Source organism: Anguilla rostrata, chromosome 1 (assembly GCF_018555375.3).
Source record: "Anguilla rostrata isolate EN2019 chromosome 1, ASM1855537v3, whole genome shotgun sequence".
In the NCBI taxonomy this organism is placed as follows: Eukaryota; Metazoa; Chordata; class Actinopteri; order Anguilliformes; family Anguillidae; genus Anguilla; species Anguilla rostrata.
In genome coordinates this window covers 27693532-27715630 of record NC_057933.1, presented here as the reverse complement: position 1 = coordinate 27715630, position 22099 = coordinate 27693532, and the positions used below count along the sequence as shown (strand labels likewise).

Here is a 22099-nt window from a genome sequence, read left to right as displayed (position 1 = left end):
GGCCTAGCCGTTTTCAGATTTCTTTAACAAGATGGTGGGCAACACAAAGAAATCAATGGTTCGGGGGGTGGCGGGGGGGGGGGGGGGTGGAAGGAAGGTCCAAGAAGAAATAAACTTAAGGCGTCTTTCGAAAGATTTCCTTTCTGTATTGCGGAGATAGCATCATTCTTATTTCTGGAGTACTGTCTGCTCTGAAGCTTTTATCTTTAGTCTGTCGTCAGATAAGCCAAAAATAATATGTGATTATAGCTGAATAGAGGTCTGCCTGAATCCTAAAGCGAGTATATCCCCGTGCCATTGAGTCAGGTAGAAGCGAGGAGAGGAATGAAGGGTCATTTTATACGGTCATATTCTAAAAAGATATAGCAACAATGTATAATTCCTGTTCTCTCTTTACACATTGATTGTTTTTTTCTTGAATTCAGTTAGCCTTATAGAATTCAAAATATATTATATTATTGAAACTATCAGTTAGCCCTATGCACTGATAGCACATGTGTGCACTCAGCTTCTCTGTGTGTGTCCTCCTTCCCATAATGCAACTGAATACCTCAAGAAACCAATAACTCATTTCAATAAGCTGATGTGAAACTTCATACATGACAGTCAGTTTGATGTATGGATGTTAACAAATATCCAGGGCTTTGAGTTAATGGCTGGTGGGCTAACACCTTAGACTTAAGCAAATAAAATATATTTTAAAGAGTCAATTAGAAGTAGGCTATATAGCCTATTTTTCATTGCAGGTTTCAAAGGCTAAAGTCCAAGTCAAGATTTTCCATTAGGGGGTCCTGTGTGAAAGGATAGGATGTAAAAAATGTTTTAAAGATGGGAAGATTCTGGAGTATTTTTGGTCCTTTGATGTGAGGGCTGTCAACAGAATGAGATAAAATACTTCCTGAACATAAATCAATCAAACTTCCTTTGTTCCAGTGAGCTTCCTGTGAAACAATACTAAACACCTTGCGTTTGATGAAATATTTCTCTATTTTCAAAAACAACATTATAAATGGTGTGTGTTTATTTTTTATGTAGATTATGTTTTTTAAATAAAAGTTTGGTATTGTCGAAAGGAGCTGAATGATCCTTGCCATTTGAAATATATTTATTAATCTGAATACCTGTAAAAGCAATATTCAGGGTACGTGTTTGACATTGTTCTCAGTGCTTGTCCTGGTGTGTAATGCAGGTTGACTCCCTTAATCTAACGGTGTTGTGTCTTTCCCTGTTTAATGTTTTCTTAGACACTTTTCCTAGTCAAAACACACTTTAATCACTATGATCCTTTAAGCTGATTACACGGTAGCCTATATCCCACAGTTTGTATACTGGTATTGAGAATGAACAAAATGCAAGGTAGTCCTGCTTTTTCACCATGAAATGTTTCTCAGGTGGAATAAATTCACATGTCTGCAATTTTCAGATGTTGACTATGGCAGCGATGCTGAAAGGAACTGAATGTTTGCCAGGATTTTCAGTGATGTCGAACCGAGCAATCTGCTTATTGTAGAAGATTGTATTATAGAGCCTTGTTGCAGTGTCATGTTATGCCTTCTGAATCTCTGCAAGTGAACACATGAAATGACTGATTTCAATAGAATTCTTGTCACTTATGGACACAATTTCTTTCAGTTGCTGTACACATGAAACCTTGCCTTGATATGCACACTGCACACGTAGCTTTGCTTCGACTGGCGCTTGAATTTTGAATGTAGAATTGAGCATGTCCAAGACATGAATCAATCAATCAATATTTAGAATTGAGTCTGGGGTTTTTAGATTTCAACACAGGGAATTGATAATCTTGTTTTCAGTGAGCAAATGTTATCATTTCATTTCCAGTATAAATGGAATGTGTGGTTGCAGCGCAACATTTCAAAAATGTGTACTTTTTTATTTTATTTTTTTACCAGTTTAAGGTATGCACTGTCTCCTCATGTACCAAAACGATGGACCAAAAAGATGACAAGCCTTGTGTATTTTTTTGTTTCACACCACAGTTCTTAGCGATATGGTGTATAGGCTAGGCCTATCCCTTGCATTGACCCCAGACATGGTGTAGAATTTGTCATTTAACCCCTGTTTGACCCTTATAACATCTGTGTAATGTTTTTATTTTTCTTTGGTGTGTAGATAGAGTTTAAAGTAGCCAATTGCTGTTTATTCATAAATATTCAAAGAAGTTGCTGCATTTCAAATGAATATAACCTTTACAACAAAATTGGACTAAAGATTGTGGGTGTTTGTTGTTTTCATGTAGGCCTATTTCTGTGCATGGTAAGAAGCTAGGTTATGAATCTGATGCAGATTGGTGCAAATAATCAGTACTTGTGATTATGTACTTGCATAATTAATAAAAAATATATGCTTAGTTGCAAAGTGAACCTTGGTGGCTGCAAAGTAAGAAATTCACAAAGGCGAGTCAATAATTAACTCAATTCGGTACATTAACCATATATTAATAAAGGTTGACTTAGCCGCTGTGCATCTGAAATAACACAACCTAATTTGCATTTAAAGTAGAATGCAAACTAGAGGAGTTAAACTTTTAGCCTCTGGGCCCTTTGGTAACAATTACTCACTGATGTTATTTCCATTCCGATGGTGTTAAATTGTCAGCCACAGGATGATTTACACCCGGGGTCAGTGCACACACACACACATGCTCGTGTTTATTCTGGGAAAGACAAGCCGACTTGTACACAGCGATTGTTGTGGACAGAGGCGAAACGCGTGCTAACATAATACCGCGTTTGTTTGTTTTGCCATCCTATGTTAACGGTCCAAACCCTTGTCATTTAAGAGCCCCCAGGGGTGTCAGTCCTTTTTTTTTTTTTTTGTTTTTTTTTTTGTCGGTTCAAATTAGCCCCGACTTTAGCTGAGGCCTTTTAATTTACACACACAAAGGCCCGCGACCACAATGCAGCCCTTTCTCCCTGCTGGCGTTAGCTCGACAGCGAGGGAATTAGAGCCAAAAAGGAAATTCAGAGCACAAGCCGTCGAGGATGTGTATGCGTAGCCACGCGCAGTTCTTTCTCTCTCTTTTTAAAGTGTGGAGTCTGCGCTGTTTATCTTTTGATTGATTTTCTGCACTCTGCAACTTCTGTGTTTTTTTTCTCCTCCCCACCCCTCCCCCACCCCCCCCCCCCCTCCCACCCACAGGAGCGTGCATGAGGCCAGTGGATTTTTTCGCCAGCTGCTGAGCGGGTCCTCTCCAGGCAGTGAACTCTCAGCATGGACTTGAACGAGTTTCCTCCCCCACCACCTCCCGAAAGTAATGTCAACCTCTGGACCTCCTCCGTTTCCACCGCTGCTTTCTCTTGGCCGACCACGGTGTGCCCGGGCCTTAATTCAGCTAGGTCTAAATTGTGTTTTAGCCCTCCTGTTATGTTGACATTTTCTGACACCTTTTATGTTTGGGGTCAAATTGAGCCCAGACGTAATAAGAGGGCGAAACAGTTGTCGCTGTGAGGTTGCTACGAAGAGTGCAAAAGAGGTGGCTTGCGTTTAAGGTGCCTTCAGTCCTACATGATAAAAATACATTTGTGATTCTGTATTGGTCTGTACCAGTGCTGTTTGCTTTGCATCACAAGAACATAAAACTGACTTTTTTTAGCACCGCTGTTTGAGACAGATATTCAATTTCCTTTTGGATGACACAGCAGGGAGATCAAAGAGAAATTGCGTTTTGTTCTGGAGTTGCCAGAATTCCCAAGATGGCAGTTGGAGACGTCCGGGAGTTTTTTTTTTTTGTCAGAATGTGAGTCAGAAGCGTTTTTTTTCTTTGCCGCGTCCACGCACGGGCTCCAGATAGCCCCAGCGGGTGGGGTTCCAAAGGGAGGTGGGGGGTTTTCGGGGGGGGGGGGGCATTTGTGACGGAGCAGCGGTAAACACATTCCATGCCGCTTCGCCGGGGCGCGTGGGACGGTAGCGCGGAGGAGGAATGGAAAGGGAGCCGCGGGGAGGAACAATGTGCCGAGTATCTCCGCCCCACTCAGCGCCGCTGCGCCCGAGGCGCCTTGGCGGGCCTCGGCCAAAAAAAAAGTGCAGCTCCCGGCTGGGCCCCTGCTCCCTTTGTTGCCGCGTCGACATCAGAATGCGGCGTCACTCGGTGACTAATTTCAGTGAGTCAGCCGCGGAGGGCCAAAAAGAAAGACTACACGGCGTGTCTCCTGAACCGACTGCAGATGTTTCCTCGAAAATCTCTTTGAAACGCTGCGATAACAAATGCCACGCACACGTTTATTGTGAAAAGTTTTCATGCTTCTGTCCCTGCATTCACTTTCCTTGGAGAAAGCATGCAATATGAATGGGTGTTGGAGATTAAATGAAAGATTTAAAAATGGTAGGTAAAAAAAGGTAGCTTCAGTTGTCAGTCATAGTAAGAAATGTCCAATGTCGTACTTATATTTTTGCATTTAGCAGACACTTTTTATTGAAGCAATTCAGTTACTTACAACAATAGGGGCCTGGCTGGGAACTGAACCCAAAACTTTACAAGCCCCATTCCCTAACCCTTCTGCTACGCTACCACCCACACTTTGGCCTATGTCGCATGGCGACAGTTTGTTTCTCCAGTTCTTAAGCCGAATACAGACATACGAGTTCTTACTTGAAGTGCGATCCGTCTTTTTTTCCATTCAAATCTAAAGGGCTGTAATGCTGTAAGCAAAACGACAGGCCTTAACAGTGACAGATCCTGCATAAAAAATACATTTGAGAGCACACTTACTGTGTCTGACAGTAATGTAAAATCAGCCCTGAAATATACATAGCATATTGCTGATGCACGAAAAGGTAAATAAATGGGAAAGCGTTTTTTCCGACAGCGAAATCTGGGCAAGACTGGGAGTGAAAAATGTAGAGTTTAAAAAAAAAAAAAAAAAAAGCTGGTGACAGTTGGTCGTTTGTTGAGCTGTGCGGTCCTTTGATGAGCCTGGAAAAAGACAAGCACGCAAAAAAACAGCGCTAAAATGGAAACCTGTCGGCAAAGGGGAAACGCGGCTGAGGACAATGGCAGCGGCAGACGCGAACGAAATTTTAAAAAAATGTGCCCTGGGGAGAAAAACGGAAAGCGCGAGACGGCGGAAGGTGGAGGCGCCTGTTTTCACGCCCTTAAGTGTCGCTCAACTGAAAGACATTTTTTTTAAAAAGCGTCGGCCCAAAGGGCTTGAAGACCCTGCCTCTGTCTGCACGAGCGAGGCCCACAGGAACCCGTTAGCGCTTAGCCGCGCCGCAGACGGTCGAAAGTTTCGAATGGAGCGCATTCCTTTCGTACATTCCGCCGGGGCCGATCTGCCGGGTGTCCTTTTTTCCTGATAGGTCGAGCGACTGCATCCTGTGGCGGAGGGGCCTCGCCCCTTCGCCCCCCTCCCTGAGCACATCCTGTCTGCGGCGCGGGGTTAGCGCCGTCAGGGCACGCGCTCGCTGCGGAAATGCCCTCAGGAACGCTCCCGGTTTCCCCGTGTCATCCGCGTGAATTTAACCGCCCTTGCCCGCGGAGTTAACACTCCCTTGGCACAGCTTTGGGGGGGGGGGGGGGAATTACATTTTCTGTGCCTAGCGAGAGAAGGCACTTTCTGTTATTTAGTGCTCCTATCCAGGGGAAATTGCCTGTATTGTTCTTAGGGGAAGACTTTTCTTTTTTTTTTTTTTTTTGCTTGAGGAAATTTTATCGCCGACTTTTTTTTAATCTGCGTTTGGCATCCTGAAGATCTTTATTTACCTGCCAGTATTTCTTACGATTGTGAGTTCCTTTTCCAACATAAAAACCTAATGAACTGCTACTGTTTCTGGAGCTTTGAAATGAAAGATGCCATAGTTGGTGGTGATGTCGTCCAATATCCAACTTGGTATGCTTAGTATGGGTTTGTTTAACAGACTTCGTTGTTTTTGATTGATAGCAGGTAAATACTAATTTCCTCGTTTCGTTTTTTCCAATCGAGTTTAGAAAATGGCGCTGTTCGAACTTGTTCTGCTCATCTGGTGAAGTACAATTTAATGCTGTGACCTGTTGGGAATGTGGGTGATATTTAGAACGTGATTCACTGTTTGCCCCTTGGCATCCATAGCAGTATTTCAGCAGCTTTGCGTTTCACGTTTTGTGCAGAGGAGTGCTATATCTTCAACAGCCATTTTATGGCCTCCTGGCTGCCACGCACGGGGTCAAGCTGTAGCGCGCGGTTCGACGACACACCTCGTTGTGTGAGAGGATGAAATAATTATCGTTTTGGCGCTGGTGCCAGATGGCCTCGGGTCCCTCGTGGCATCGAGCTGTCCGTCGCGGCGCGGCGTAGCGCAGGGCGGGAGACTGCAGTCAGCGGGGGATTCCTTCACGTCACTGTTGAAGCGCGACAGCTCGATGGGCCCTTCAGACGGGCCGCGCAGCTCGGCTGGTGGTCGTCACGGCGAGGAGTGGAGCTCGGACGTGCGCGGGACGCAGGGCCTGCGGGCTAGTCCGCCGCCGCCGCGCTGACAGAGCGCGTGGGGCGGCAGTAGGACAGGCCTTCAGACGTGATTGGCTGTCTACGAAGCGCAAAATCCCTTCAGCTCCAGTCGTGTTTTAATAAAATCTATTTACTTATTATTATTTATTTATTTTGTTCTATTTTGTTTCTTGTTGCTTTTCAAATTATTTTCTTAGAAAATTATGTCCAAATTATTATTATTATTATAATATTGTGTTGCATCATTGTCTTTTAATTTTATATTCTGAATTGATTTTCCCTCCTATTATTCTTTTTTCCCCTTGTTTTTTCTTTCCTTTTCTTCCTCACCTTATCAAGGGCTATCGGCAGGGGTATCGGAGTGGCTTCAACTAGCCTAATGAATTCTTTGTCAACTTTAATAAAGTAATAAAGCCTTCATTCAATAAGGGGAGTAGTGGTGGGCCAAAAAAAATTTGCGATTGGCTGCTTTCCGACTGATAGAAAAAGTAAAAAAAAAAAGGGGATTAAAGAGCCTTTTTTAAACAGTCAATTCAGTGCATTCATGGTCCTATAATGGCTTTTTTTTTATAAAGAAACGCTTCATCAGTTGACTTTATTTCTATCTAACCCTTCTAAATTCAACAGAATCGAGTTCCGCTTTTCAATTGGCATAATCAGCCATGGTGGGATCCTTTAGACAGGTTTAAACATGGCTCTTATTACTGTCGAATCTGTGAGTGGGCCGCAGATTGTTGCTTTTCACAATTTTACCTCGATGTTTGCAATTACGGTTCCCAGTTGTGGTGGCCGGTGTTTTCTCTGACCTTAATCTTAAGTTGTTCCTCCCTTTTTTAAGTGCGTTTTTTTGGCCAGGGCTCCATCAAAAAGTACGGTCACACCCAGTGCAAATTACAAACTTCGCTTAGTGCTGGAGTGCTATATTTGACTCCATCAGTTTGGGGGGGGTCTCCACTGTACCCACTACCATCAATGGTTATAAATAGCCTGGGGACGGCAGGTCAGACATTTTATTGCCGTTTATTACCTCCGTCTGCTTCAAAATATCGGTCAAACCGGCAACCGCAACGGTGTGACTTACTGGTGCTCCATTCAAATGAATGGCATCGCTGCGCTGTGCGTAGTCCTGGAAGATTACTCAACTGCTACCCGCGGTTTTGCCTGTAATTAATGGGCTGCTGCTACAGTTCTGCTTGTTGGAGGCACATTTGTTTGTGATGGAAGTCTCGAGAGTTTGCGGTGTTAGATGTTTAGAGTTGCATATGTAGAAGGAAAAAAGAAAAGGGAAAAACTCTTTTAACTCGTGCAGTCTGTCTGCGTCTCTCTAATCTGCAAGGTTTTGTTGAAATTATTTACGTCAGTTTGTTCCCTCCCCTTGTTATTTGATTTTGTATATTTGTGATAATACGAATTGCGATTTTTAGTTCACTCATTGAAAAACAGTAATAATTATGTTTGATACCTGATCAAATAGTAGACTGAAATATGTTTCTCATTATTGATATGTTTAGTTATGTGTGGCCTAATTTAAATTGAACTGGTTTCACGAGTGTGAAGGAAAGTTACTTATTCTTTCTCTCTTCATTCAGTGTTTATTGAGCATTCCCCGTTCCCTGAGGAAGAGGAGGGGGAGCAGTTTGACTTTGACGACAGCGGAGACGAGGTTCCCGAAGCGGACAGGCCGCCGCCCGCCCCCCCTGCCGCTGACTACGGGCCCCCGAGCGACGTCGATGGCGGGGTAGCGTCCGGAGAGGGCATGCCTGAACCCACGGAGGGGCAGCCCCCAGGTTCAGTGAACGGCGAAGGTGGGGCCCCCCTGGGAACTGAGGGAGATTTGCCCCCACCTGTAGGAGGCGCTGTTAGTTCTAGCGCGGACGCCGCCCAATCGGAACCCGAGCAAGATTTGCCACCGCCTCCAGAGGGCGCTGTGGACTCTGTCACGGATGGTGCCCTCGCAGGTGGGTGCTTTTGAATTGGATGGTTGTCATGGTCCCTCTCTTTTCACAAGCCGTAAGCCTGGATTCAGTCTCCTCAACTGAGCACAGTGTGTTTATGAAGAAAAAAAAATAGAAACCCTTTCATTTAATTGTGAGTTAATGACAATTGCTGAATGAAATCAAGTCTGTCCAATTCTAATTTGGTTTTCTTTGAAAGGAGAGCACGTCACATTATTTTCCTTTATTAAGAGAATCAAATTTGTCCAAACCTTGTTGGTTTGGGTGCGGATTTTCCCAAGCCTAACACAAGCCTAACTACCGTTTAATTGCTGGTCATGGTTGTCATCACGCTAAAAGAAAAAATGTCATCTTCCGTCTAATAATAATGATGATGACGATGATGTCTTGATGTCCCTCAGAGGAGGAAGGCGCCGGCGAGGACGCCGTTCGTCCCGCGGCCGCGCAGGGAAAGGCGAGCCCGTACTCGGTGATCGACATCGGGCCCCTCCAGCACCAGCAGCCTCCGCCGCCGCCGCCGCCGCCTCCCCCTCCCTCCTCCTCCTCCCCGGAACCCGAGCCCGGCGTCCCGGACGAGACGGCCGCCCCCCTGGGCTACTCTGTCCCCATGGCCTGCGGGTACGCCGTCCCCTCCAACGTTCCCGCCATCCCGCCGGCCTACACCACCCCCGTCATCATCCGCCACCTCTCCGTGGACGAGGACGGTAAGGAAGGCACACCTCCCCCCTAGACCCCAGCCCGCCCCCCCCCCTTCCCTTCCCTTTCCATGGCTAAACCGGGGGAAATTCCCTGTTCTTCCCTTCCTGTCCTGTCCCCAGAGGATTGTCCTATGAGAACGTTCATCACTTGTCACAGTATTGTCTGTTTATTTTTATTTTTTTAAAGCCTGGCCAAGAGGAAGTTGGAGGCTAGAATTTGGCCTCCCTAAAGCTCTTCTTTGGCTTCACAGGTTTTCCTGTTTTCCTACCATTTCCTTTTCACAGTAGCATTGCCCGAGGTCCGTTTTCATCAAGTGTCTCAGTAGGACTGCTGATCTTGGATCAGGTCTCCCTGTCGGTATCCTCATTTTTTCCTACCATAAGCTAAAAGGCAAAACTGATCCTAGATCAGCACTCCTACTGAGCGCTCGACGCTATGAATATGAGTTGCCAGCCGTCGGAAAGCTTTAATTTTATTACAAGTATTAAAACAAGTTTGTTTGGTTGCTTTTGACTAAAAGCGTTTGACTACAGTCCTGAGATCGATCTATGCCTTATAAAGCATTTTATACCTTTTTTATATCTTTTAATATATTTTCATATCTTTTACATTTGCATTGAGTGCATAACAAAACCACTTTCTTTGGCAAGCTCCGTTTTCATTCATGAAATATTGAGGAGACTGCTTTATTAGGTGCACTTAACAGTGTATTTAACATAATATCCAATGCTGCAATATTCCTGAAAGCTGAGGCCCATATTTTTACATTACATTGCATTTATTTGGCAAACGCTTTTATCCAAAGCGACGTACAATAAGTGCATGCCAAAGGTCATTGGAACAACAACAAAACACACGTCCGATAAGGTACCATACTCATTTTGTAACAGTTGTTCACAGCCATGAACACATTAAGTCCAGTTCACACAGTAAACATTTTTCTCTGGTACCGCACCTTATCTTCTGAGGTGACCTTTGTGTTCTCCGAGACATTTAAAGGATGAAAGGATGAATCACCCCCTCATTCTGCGGGCTGTAAATTTTAGCTTTAAGTTTGAGATTATCAACCTGTTGATAAAATGACTTTATCAACCAATTTCATTTTAAAACAGCTTAGCATTCTTACACATATTTTCACAAAATCGCGTGTGACTGAATCAGATCTTATGCTGTCTTTCCCGTACATTTATTGAAGTTTCTTTATTAAATAGAAATGAGCTGAAACTGAAAAGTGCACATTTATAATATTGTATTAGTATGTCATGAATGGACAATAGACATCTTTAGTTTACATGCAGCCATACCGTGTGCACAGTGGCTGATGTGTGGTACAATGAGAGAAATGTTGAGCCAGGGTCAGCAGAGAGGCTCATGGGAATCCCATCAGATAGAGAAGGAAGAGAACCACAAACAAGGGACACATTCATGGTGTCTCTGGATGAACAAGTGACAAAGGGACCCTCCAGATTACAGCTTCGATACACCAAGAAAGAGGAACTACACGTTCTCCAACAAATGGACCCCAAAGACTTGCCAAAAATTCAAATTAAAGCTGTAAATAAAAATAATAATGTCTCATAATTAAGCCACCAGCCAAATAGTTTCCCGGTTATTTCAATTTGAATTGTGCATTGCCATTAACATTAATATGTATCATGTTGTCCCTGTCACCTTTTACCCAACTTTGTTTATAACTACTTAAAGTATGTTGAGTCATATGAGGGCAAACTTAAGTTTCCGAGGTCTTGGTGCCCCCTAGTGGTGAACTATTTCTTAAACCGGCATCACTGGCCATGTTATGAATTATATGAAGTGAAAAGTTGAAAGTTGAGTGAGTGATATTGAGTGAAAGTTGTATCTGTCCTCATCTTTGCCTCTGGTTCATAGCCTCTTTCTTTATCTTTGCAGTGACTGTGGTCAGGACGTGCGGCACTTCAGTGGACAGGTGAGTGTCATACCTCATAAATAACGCTGGGCTGTAGCAGTTTAGGTGTTATTATGATGACTATTATTATACTATTATCCCAAAGATTTTTCTATTATTAATAGACAATTGAATTACTCTTGAGTGTGTCATGCATATAACTTCACTGTAATACTACCGTAAAGGCTAAATGAGCTTAAGGCTAAATGAATGGTTATATAATTTTGTATGAACATCGCATTTCCTAATTGAAACAGAGGTTTGCATATATAATGTTTCTGCGAACCTAAAAAGTACTTAATAATGGAAATATATTGCATGTTTTCTATCTCGTTCATTTTGTATTCGCTTTGCGTTCATTGCAAATGCCACGGAATTGCTTGCTGTACTGTACTTGATGTGGACCCCTCTTGTGTGTTATATTCCAATGTGATGCGGAATGCTATCAGTGAAGAATATCCGGTCATTAGAGAAGAAGATGCACTGTCCAGATGGGTGTCCGATCCTGCAAACACGGCCTGGATGGACAGTAAGCACTCGCCAATATACCAGCGCACAGATATATCTGTATCTATATTGTGACAAGATATTCAGTTCAGTGTTCATATCATTGAGATCTACCTGGCCTTACACCACAACAGTTATTGTATATACTGACCAGATTTTCAGCTCGCTGCGTCTACATGTGGCTCTTCCACTGCTGAAATTCATTATGTTCTGATATATGGGCTCATGGTAACTTGTGAAGGGCTGTGACTGAAGACAGACCATCCATAGCTGGCAAAGTAACACAGACAGCTCCAGAATCTTTTGTTTCCACCGGGTTTTTCTATAAGAAGGATGTACAGAAACATTTTAGAGTTGAATGACTTGTCAGTAAATGGAATATCTGCAATTGTGCAAGATGGTGAATTTTCAAAATTTCATTTGTCTGTATGAAAGTGAAACTCATGTAATGACCTTGAAGCAAGAAATGATGTTCTCTCACATAAAACCATAACACATTTCAAATAAATAAATAAATCCTCGGCTTCTCTTGTTAGACTAGCTTTTCGTCTGAATCTTATATCTTTGGAAAACACTAGGCCATTGGTAAAAGAAGATTTCAGAAGGTTTAGCTGTAGTTTCTTTCTATTAACAATTTTATAATGTAACGACGTCTCTTTCCTGTGGGATATGTTCAGTAATGTCTTTTGCGTTCGCTATGCTGTATCAGTAGATCTGAAGAAGGAGGGTAACAAGTCCCATCACAGCATGCAGTGAGCTTTCTTTTCCCGTTCAGTCCGTTTGAACGGTCGTTACTGCACTGCGGTGTCCCTCATAAGCCATTCTTTCCTCCTCCCGCAAGCTCCAGTCCTATTAGTTTCCTTCCTCTTTTCATTTTTCTTTTTTTTTTTTGCGGAACTGCCTCTCCGTCATTTCTCCCGGGTGCCATCCAATGAGAGATGGCCCCTGCCGTCGGTCCTGCCGAACGGGCGGATCCGCATGCCATTTGTCTTCTAAACGTCCGCGGCGATGTGCCTTCACAGATCCAGACGAGGTTATTTATGATGACGTCCCCAGAGAGAATTCGGATTCCACTACAGGTCGGTGCGGTTTGCTGCCATCTTGCTTATTATTCCTCCGGTCTCTCTCCTGTCCCGTGCTCGGCAGTGCGTAAGGCGTGTCTGTATTTTACGGACATCGCCAACCCTGCTCTTTGTTTCTTTTACTAGGAAGCTACTTAGAGAGGCTGCAACACACGCTCCTCGTCCCTCCCTACCTGTTATATACACATATCAGACTCATAATGTTCAATAATAATATGGTTGCGATATGTACGATATTGTTAAGTGCGTATTCTAACGCATTGGTATTAGTACATGGTCATATGTCTTTACTGTTGGGGGCATGTTTTATTTTTGTAGATCCTTGTTGTGCTTGCTTTTGTGTTTGTACAAGGCATGCACAGTTGAGGCAGGACAGTTTTGAGAATATATATAGTGACTCTGTTGTTTATGTAACTCCTACACGTACTTGACTGGAGCGCTTTGGTAGTAACTATGGTGTTTAGCGAATATGCTAATGGTTTCCAACCCTGGTCCTGGAGAGCTACAGGGTCTGCTGGTTTTTGTGTCTGCACCTTAAATCAGCACCAATTAGCAAGACCCGGTGAGTTGAGTTAACTGTAATCAACTGCTGCTTGATTCATGAAGTGCAGAGTCACTATGAAAACCAGCAGACCCTGTAGCTCTCCAGGACCAGGGTTGGAGACCACTGGTCTAAGTCATGTGTAGGCACAGTCAGAGGCTGTAGAGTTTGTGTAATGTCTACATGAGGAATGTGCTGATCTTGTGCCCGGCGCTCAGATCCTGAGGAGATGATCTACGATGACGTGGAGCTGGGGGAGGAGGGGGGCAGCAGTTCCCTGGACAACGGCTGGAGCTCCAGCGAGTTTGAGAGCTACGACGAGCACAGCGACGGGGAGGGCCGCAACGGGCTCCCCGACGCCTTCATGAGGGGGAGGACCCCCCGCAGCAAGACCCACGTGTGTACAGTCTCGCCGTTCTGCGGCGTTCTGTATGTGTTTGTGTGTGTGTGCACACGTGTGCTTGTGTGGTCGTGGGTGGGTGTACTAGTGTATGTGCCTCATGTATATTTGTGTATACACATGTGGATATATATGGACATTTGTGCATTTGTGTGTGTGTGTGTGTGTGTGTGTATATGGGGGGGGGGGGGTACAAGAATGTGGCTCCCTGAAACCCATTGTGGGCACAGCTTCAACAAGCAGTCTTATGTGAACCAACCAGAAGACGTTGCTCTCCAGAGTAAAGCACATTGATTGGGTCAGATTTGCGACTGACTTAATTTCCCATTATTGGGTTTCACAAAGCCTCATTCCACATCACTGGGGGTGGGTTGCCTGCTGGCTGAGGTTAGCGAATGTGCTATTTTAAGTTGTTCCTTACCTTTCCGTTTAGTGGGGATCCAGATAGAAGTGTGTAAATGTGTCCCAGGGGTTGCCGGCTTTCCCTTTAATCTTCCACTTTTCCCATTTTCACTCCCTCCGATGTCAGAGCATTACTTGAATCCCCATTAAATTAGAAGTGAACGAGCCTGGACCGATTAAATCGTTTATATTTTACCTGCCGTACCGTTGACCCCGTTGAACCCTTGTAAATTTCAGTACGGAACCCTTTCATCTATTTCTCCATCAGCAGTGTTCAAATGAGGGCAGGTTTTTCATTTGAACTTTCTCCTTGTAAAAACTTTTGCCGCCGGGTTCGCAACTGTGGAGACTGGGCCTGAATTCAATTCACATTTGTCCTCGACTTTGACCCGCAGTTAAATGCAAGTGTAACTTCCTTCAAAAACACCATTTATACCGGTTAATGTGAATTAATACAGGTGATCGCTGGACTCGTTCTCTGTTGAGGAGGATAGAAGTTACGCTTATATTTAAGTAGAGTCATAGAGACACAGTTGGAAACAAATGTTATTTGAAACGTTTGAATGTAGCCTCTTCGCTTTATTTGGACGGCACTTTGAAGACGGAAAGAAAAAGAGAAGTGCATTTTGGACTTTGTACAAGAATTTATATACCACTGGGTGGATTATAGAACCATGAAAGAATTTTAAATTTGCTCATCTTATTGCTTCATTAAAAAAGAAATAATGTTTTATCGGGTGGATACCTGCTATAGTGAAGGTGAGGAACAATGCATATAATTGCTGATAAATTGCACCTCAATATCCGAGTTCAAAAAGTGGAAAATATGAATACGGGTTTAATGTTGTGCCTGTGAGGCATAAAAACAAACAGAATGTGTCTAGTTTTGCCGCGAAGCTGCAAAATTGATATTTATGAAATATGGGCAAGAGCAGCTTGGTTTGAAAAAGGAAATGAGTAAATTATTAAAGAAACCCTGAGAGCAATAGGGAATGAATTTTTCCCACTTTGTTGCCGCTCCACTTATCCATAAAGACAATCTGGCTTTAAACATGATTGAAGCATTTCAACAACTTTCAACATGCTTTTGCAGGTTTTGCTAGAAGACGGCTGTCTTGTTTTATGTATTAGAACTGTCTCCAGTTCCAATACAGTGGCATTTAGGATTATAAACTCCTCACCATGAGGGTTTTGGAATTATAATTTCTGTTTTGCTTTTGAGTCTGCCTCAAAAGCAAAAGAGATGTGCACTGCAGAATGTGGGGTGGTGATGGCTTGCTTTTATTTATTTTAAAAAAATAAGTTTTTTCCCCGATTTATAAATTTGGTGTGGCCAGTTGGCCAGAGTTACTGCTGTGCTGTCTGTGCAAGAGAGCAACCCTTTCAATACATTAGCCTGCAAATGTATTTTAGCTTACTGACCACACAGATCTACAGGAGCGGTTGCGTTGATTGGAGGAGAGGAGTGAAAACAGCTGGCACTGAAAACAGCTGGTAGCCTATCAGCAGCTTGGGTGTCTTTGGAAGGAAACAACGCAGCAGTAACCTGCGGAACACAGCCTGGCTTAATTCCCCCTTATTCCTGATTGGACAAAGCCAGTGTCCTGCCAGTAAGAATGTTCCTGTCACTCTAGGCTAGTGACCTAGCCCGGGCTCAATCCTGTCTGGGATTTGGGGCTTAGCCAGTGCTTATGGCGAGTACATTTCCCAACTGAGCCACAAAAGTGACTAAATCCAATTGTCCAAGTCTGGCTTTTATTTACTTTGGTTGAAATCACCTTTTTGATTTGACAATATGAAATGGGCAAAACATTTCATTAATAACATAGTACATGTTCAGCAGTAACATGGCGGTGGCGGTGGTGTTGGTGATGGCGGTGGTGGGCTGGAGATGGTGCGCGTCCTGTTTGCCACCGGCTGCGCTTCTTCAAAAAAAAAAAAAAAAAAGGCGCTTTTTTTTTTTGGTAATGCCTGCTCTGCTCCACTTTAGCTCTCGCAAGATCTGACGCGGTTGAAAGAACACTATGAGAAAAAGATGAAAGATCTCATGGCGAACACGGTGGGGACTGTAGAGCTGCAGCAGATAAGGCAGAAACAGGAACAGAAGGTAAATTGTGCCATGATGATGTCACTGTATCAATGATGTCACTGAACTGGCCCCACCCATTACCCAAACAGCTGCTCTGATAGAGACTGACTGAGGGGGCCGAAATTGGTTAACTGTCTAGTATGTGTAGGTGAATTGAATAAAACCAACAACTTGTTTAGAATTGAAACCTTTTGTTGAGATTGACTAGTGGAAGTCCTTTGGTGCTCTGGCAAGTCTAATTTTTATTTAGTGTATTTAGAAATAGTGTTAGTGCCTTCGGCAGTATTACAAAAAAAAACTGTTGTACTCGGTCCTTGGGATCTACAAAAATATTATAAAGAAGCCCTTTTTTTGCACATTCTTCAGAAATGTATATTGAATCAAAAGATAGATGTAGTTAATTCATCAATATAAATTATTTTTAAAAAACTTTTGACTACTGACTTAAAGCATTAGAAAGATTCATTAGATTCTATGGTCATTGCTGCTGGGACAGGCGTGGAAGGAACCGAGAGGACTTTTTGCTGCTCTTGCTGCTGTTAGAGTTTCCTGCTTTCTCCAGCATCCTGGGAGGCCTTCAAGTCTATGGGAAGCAGCAGTGTCACCCACAGACATGCACACCTGAGGGTGATTGGTAATCAGCCCAGGTGTTGCTCATTTCTGGAGGATGTGGGGTGCTGCCTCTCTGCGAACTCTTCTGTGAGCACTGGTCCTCAAGTTGACAAAGTACAATAATAGACTCCCAAAGGCAATCAAAAGGCAAGAATCCAAATTAGATTCTGAAAGCTGTCTCATACCTGCACTAAGGAAGCAATTGAACACTCCTAACTAATCAGAAACACCCTTGACGCCATTTGTCCCTAACATTACGATTCCCTGAAATGGGTGGACTATTTATAGTAAGTTCTGTAATGAAACCAAAACCAAAATGGTGAAGCCAAAATGAATTTAAAAATACCCTTAAATAAAAGCTGAGAATGCACTTTAACCACACATTATTTTTTTTTATTACAAATCTAAAATTGTGGAGTACAGAGCCAACTCAAGAAAAAAATATATATGTATGCCTTTGTACCAAACATTATGGAGCTCACTGTATATATCCTGGTTTGATTTCTTACCTCAGAAATGGAACAGAAAAGGAAATTCAAAAGGCGTTAGATTATAGACAGTACCTCTCTGTGTGTCTGTGGGTAAGTGCTCACAAATGTACAACTTCTTTAATCACCTGTGCATTCGGTCCACCTGAGACCTTACCTCAAGTAGCTGACCAATCTCTTTATTTGCCCTATTACGATTTCACACAAAGCCATTGTACCTGTTCCTTTCACAGGAATCTTATAAACGCAGTTACTGCTTCTTCTGAAATTCTAATCTTGATTTTCTGTAACAAAGAGCATAAAAGATTTTTTGGAGGGAGTGGAATGTTTCTGTCTTGAAGTATTGACTAAAATGACCTTTGCATTCAGAGCATATCAAATGAGCACGGTGGATCCAACTGTTAATAAGGTATTCAGATTGGAGTGCAGATGGATTCAAGCCTCATTAAAATTTTATTCTGTGCATGTTTTGGCACGTTTCTCAGTCTGCACACAGAAGTTCTGACATTTTCAGGCATCGCTTGCAGTGAACCACAGCTGTTTCCTCCCATTGAAATAATGTAAATTGAATTAATAAAAAACATCAGTTAAAATACCCATAATATTAAATTATATTTTCTTTTAAATAATTGAATACATTTTAGTTAATTTGCGGAACTGTCTTTAATTTAAAAAGGAATGACAACTGCACATTTTGTCCAATGCAAATTGTAGTTAGCTTCATATGAAGTCCACTTTTTCGTTTTTGATTTTCTCATTTCATTTCATACTGGCCCACATTTATACAATAGACAATACATACAGTCACATTTCAGTATCCCATACATAGACAACAGTAAATATATTTTTTGCACCTGAGTGTTTCTGTGCTCTGACAACGGTGAAACTTGCAATGGGGAAAATGTGTGGAAGTTGCCCTTATTTCGTGGCTGCCGTTTACTGCCAACACTTTCCCTGAATTTTCCCTGAATCTTTTCCCTGAGTTTCAACCCACACAAAGTACAGTAAGAAGCTGTGGCTGCTATTAAGGCCACTTACATCATTGACTGGATGAGGGCCAGATCTTAGACTCAGGCTATGAGGCTGTACCACTGTAATCTATAACAGGGAACATTAATAAGTGCTACAGAGTGCATTATAAGCATTGTTGTATACGTATCATAACACATGGCAGTTGGTTTTCATAGGACATGTGATATATGATGTCACGTAACTAATGCAATGACGCATATCATTACATGCTTCATAAACTAATGTCAGTTGTTATGATCTGGTCATAATGCTTATGTATGCTTATCTTGCCTCCTCTACACTTGCTTTGCCATCATTTTTGTTTACTTCTTTAAGATTCAGTTTGTGGAACAGTAACGAATGAAAGAGTTTTGTAACAGACATTTTCTACTCTACAGCAGGCTCAGGTTGTGTTAGAGTTCAAGGGGAAGAAACGGTGTACTCTCTGTGCTTTCCCATGCATATGAGTGTCTGCTACAAGATATTGGGCCTCACATTTGATTGTAACTGTGTGTAAGAACATTTTGGCATTTTTTTTTCTTATTTTGTTCATGGCTGTTTCCTTGTGTTAAGCACACGAACATAAAATTTACAGACCGTCAGCATTCGTCTTCTCATGCGCCTGGGATACGCACGAAAACAAAGGTCTGCATGTGTGTGCGTGAATCCCATATTGGTTTTTCACAGGAACCTTTTTAAGAACAACAGTAAGAATAATTAAAGAAAAGTTTTGTGAATGAGGCCCGTTGTATCTAAAATGGGCTGCTATAGGCTTATGACAGCACTACATGTGTTTTTTATGGAGCTCCTCTGAAGTTGTGCTTAATTTAAAGTGCGCTGGTGTCGTGGTTCGTCCTTCTAACGCTTGCGCGTGCAAATTTTCACGAATAAGATGCAGAAACTGGTGAAGGCGGCGAAGGAAGGGACCAAAGACGGCTTAGAGAAGACCAAAGCTGCGGTGAAGAAGGGAAGGTCGTTCATAAAAACCAAATCCTTCTGCCAAGGTAAGAGTGCGGCGAGCCTTCTGCGCGCACGCGCGGGCGCGCTTTCGCTCGCACGCACGCTAACGCGTTTGACGCGCGCCTTCTCGTCTCCCTCCGGCTCCTCAGAGCGGAAGTCGTCCTGCTTGGAGGAGGAAGGGGACCTCTTCATCGAGGTGGAGTGCTTCAACGTGGAGCCCGAGCTCAGCCCCATGCCAGAGGGACTCTCTCAACAACAGGTACGACTGACCTTTGTTGTTGACATTCACTCGTTCACAGTCATTATCATTTACTTGTTCACAGTCATTCTCAGATGTTCTCATTCACTCATTCACAGTCATTCTCATTCTCATTCACAGTCGTTCTCAGTCATTCTCATTCACTTGTTCACAGTCATTCTCATTCACTTAACACTGCATCATTTGCTCTTGCTGTCTCTCTCTGTGCTATAATTTTCTCCTCTGGGGAATTGCTGCATTTTGGTCCTTGATCTGCACTTGTGTTTGTACTGTTAGGAGCATCTGCCAAATGGTAGTTATGTAATGTAATGACTGTGTCTCAGCATTATAATTCAGACCACTGCATCATAGTGTTCCTATCTACACCACTGCACCACTGCCTCACTGTTCTCATCTGCAGCTCTGTGGCGGTATTGTAGTATTCATGGACGTGGCTATCTTGTTATGTTCGGGCGCCAGGTAGCATATAACCACCAACGTAGGGTGAAACATGCCTAACCAATTACCAACTACCAGGAAGAGACAAAACCTCCCTCTGTGCCAGGATAGACAGAATAGAATAGGTCAACAATACAAGAAGACAACAGTGATTGCAGTGATTTATTGATCAGTTATTTCATTTCCCCATATAACTAAGTAAACCTTCCTTTATTAGGGAGAAGAGGAAAAGCCCTCTGAAAATGGGTGGCGGCAAAGTCACTATAGTAACGATTGCTGAAAAAAGTCAGTAATATAAATAAACAGACAAAAAAAATCATATATCAAATACACCACTCCCTGCTTTCAGCTTCACAACACTGCAAAAGAGAAAAAACAACATTACCACACCCTAGATTCCCCGCTAACCTAGAAGCTGCTAGCCTTCCGAGACTGCAACTCCACCAGTCTGCTCAGCCTGTCCGTGTGCTATTCGAATGGTTAGAGACACATAGAGGTACTAGTAGATCTCCTCTCTTTGTGAAGAGGTGATACCTATAGACTTAAATATACAAATATACGCTCTGGGCTGGTAATCCATAAAACTAAAAATATGAAATGGTCTAAAATAAACGAATACTGGATTGTATTATATAGAACCTTTCAGGATCTCTAAGTTCTTTGGAGCTTTATGGCTATCAGCAATATGTAGCACATACACCTGGGCGATGCACTGCTGCAACTTTGAGCCAAAGCGTGTCTAAATGCTTTCGACCGTAATTACGCAGCATAATTACTCTCATTACTGACTCATTTGTCCCTGCGTTTCTGCCCGTAGGTGGTGAGGAGGTACATACTGCAGTCGATACTGGAAAGCGAAAAGAACTATCTGGACGCACTGAAGCGCATACTAGAGGTAAGGGAAGTGAAAAGTGTGTGGCACTCGCAGGTAAACTCTACTTGAATTAAAATATTGAAAATGGTACTAGTTTATCACGGGAGCATGAGTAGTGTACAAGCGCAGCGTAGGCTTAGGTTGCATTTCCTCTCTGCTTTGTCTGGCAAAAGTTTACATCCTTGTAGGACAGTGGTGCCCAGTCATGTGCCATGAAGTTAGTTCCCATTAGTTCCTTCCTCTCTGGTGTGTTAGCGAGTGAAATCAGCAAGTGTAGTGATTGGTCAGAATGAAAACCTGCATACTGTTGGGTGTCTGTGACATATGATTGGGCGCCACTGTTTTTGGACAACGATATGTGTTTGTCTCTATGGTCTTGTGGTAGAAATGTATTAAATTGCGTCTATGCATTTGACAGATGCTGTTGTCTTATGTGACTTATGAGGTCATAATGGCAAAGTAACCCCATGTCCACACGTAGGGTAACTGCAGAAACGTGAGCAGCATAAGCAGTAACACTACTGATATTGCGTGTGGTGAAAAGCTGTACAATAAATGACATGAGTGAAAGTTTCACATCCCTCTTTTCTTCACTCCCTCTCTCTTTTGCTTCTCTTTTCTTAGTTTTGTGTCTCTTCAAAAATAGCCAAGTGAAATAGGCGAATGTTAAATGATTTGTACAATTTTACAGTAAAAAAAAAAAAAACTGATCACAATGTGTAAATTAAGGGGACAAAATCTCTCTTTCTAATTACATTAAATTAGAGGCATTTAGCAGACGCTCTTATCCAGAGCGACTTACACAACTTTTTTACATAGCGTTTTTTACATTGTATCCATTTATACAGCTGGATATATACTGAAGCAATGCAGGTTAAGTACCTTGCTCAAGGGTACAACGGCAGTGTCCTTACCCAGGAATCGAACCTGCGACCTTTCGGTTACAAGCCCAGTTCCTTACCCACTGTGCTGCACTCCGTCTAAAGTTCTCTCTCTCTCCTTCTTCGCACTGACTTTCTCTCTTCTTCCTGCTCCCCCTCTCCTTGCCCCTCTCCTCCCCCCCTCCCCCCCCCCAGCACTATGAGAGGCCCCTGTCGGAGATGGACCCCCGGCTCCTGAGCGAGCGGAAGCTGAAGATGACCTTCTACCGCGTGCGGGAGATCCTGCAGTGCCACGCCCTGTTCCAGATCGCCCTGGCCAGCCGCGTGGCCGAGTGGGACGCCTCCGAGATGATCGGCGACGTCTTCGTGGCTTCGGTGAGTCGCCTTTCCCGGGGGGGGAGGGGGGTGGGGGGCGAGCGATGGGGGGGAAGGGTGGCGTGGGGTCGCAGAAGCTGATAACGGTTGGCCGGACGAACAGCGGGCCTCAATGCAGGGCCTGTTTACCCGGATTAATCCCGGCTCCGCTCCCGA

The 22099-nt window shown here is 43.3% G+C and overlaps 1 protein-coding gene across 2 annotated transcripts in view; it reads left to right on the top strand.

The window, feature by feature from the left end:
- Window positions 1-22099, top strand: part of arhgef10 (Rho guanine nucleotide exchange factor (GEF) 10) — an 86717-nt gene that overhangs the window by 15524 nt on the left and 49094 nt on the right. Inside the window, exons 2-13 of one of the 2 annotated variants that reach the window (XM_064332953.1) lie at window positions 3163-3274; window positions 8036-8404; window positions 8803-9105; window positions 11009-11045; window positions 11474-11553; window positions 12554-12610; window positions 13373-13551; window positions 15947-16063; window positions 19049-19160; window positions 19266-19375; window positions 20631-20708; window positions 21764-21943. In XM_064332953.1, the coding sequence (XP_064189023.1) occupies window positions 3235-3274; window positions 8036-8404; window positions 8803-9105; window positions 11009-11045; window positions 11474-11553; window positions 12554-12610; window positions 13373-13551; window positions 15947-16063; window positions 19049-19160; window positions 19266-19375; window positions 20631-20708; window positions 21764-21943 (1662 nt within the window). In that variant the 5' untranslated portion in view covers window positions 3163-3234. The remainder of the gene's footprint in view (window positions 1-3162; window positions 3275-8035; window positions 8405-8802; window positions 9106-11008; window positions 11046-11473; window positions 11554-12553; window positions 12611-13372; window positions 13552-15946; window positions 16064-19048; window positions 19161-19265; window positions 19376-20630; window positions 20709-21763; window positions 21944-22099) is intronic. The other variant, XM_064332963.1, reaches the window with a different exon arrangement.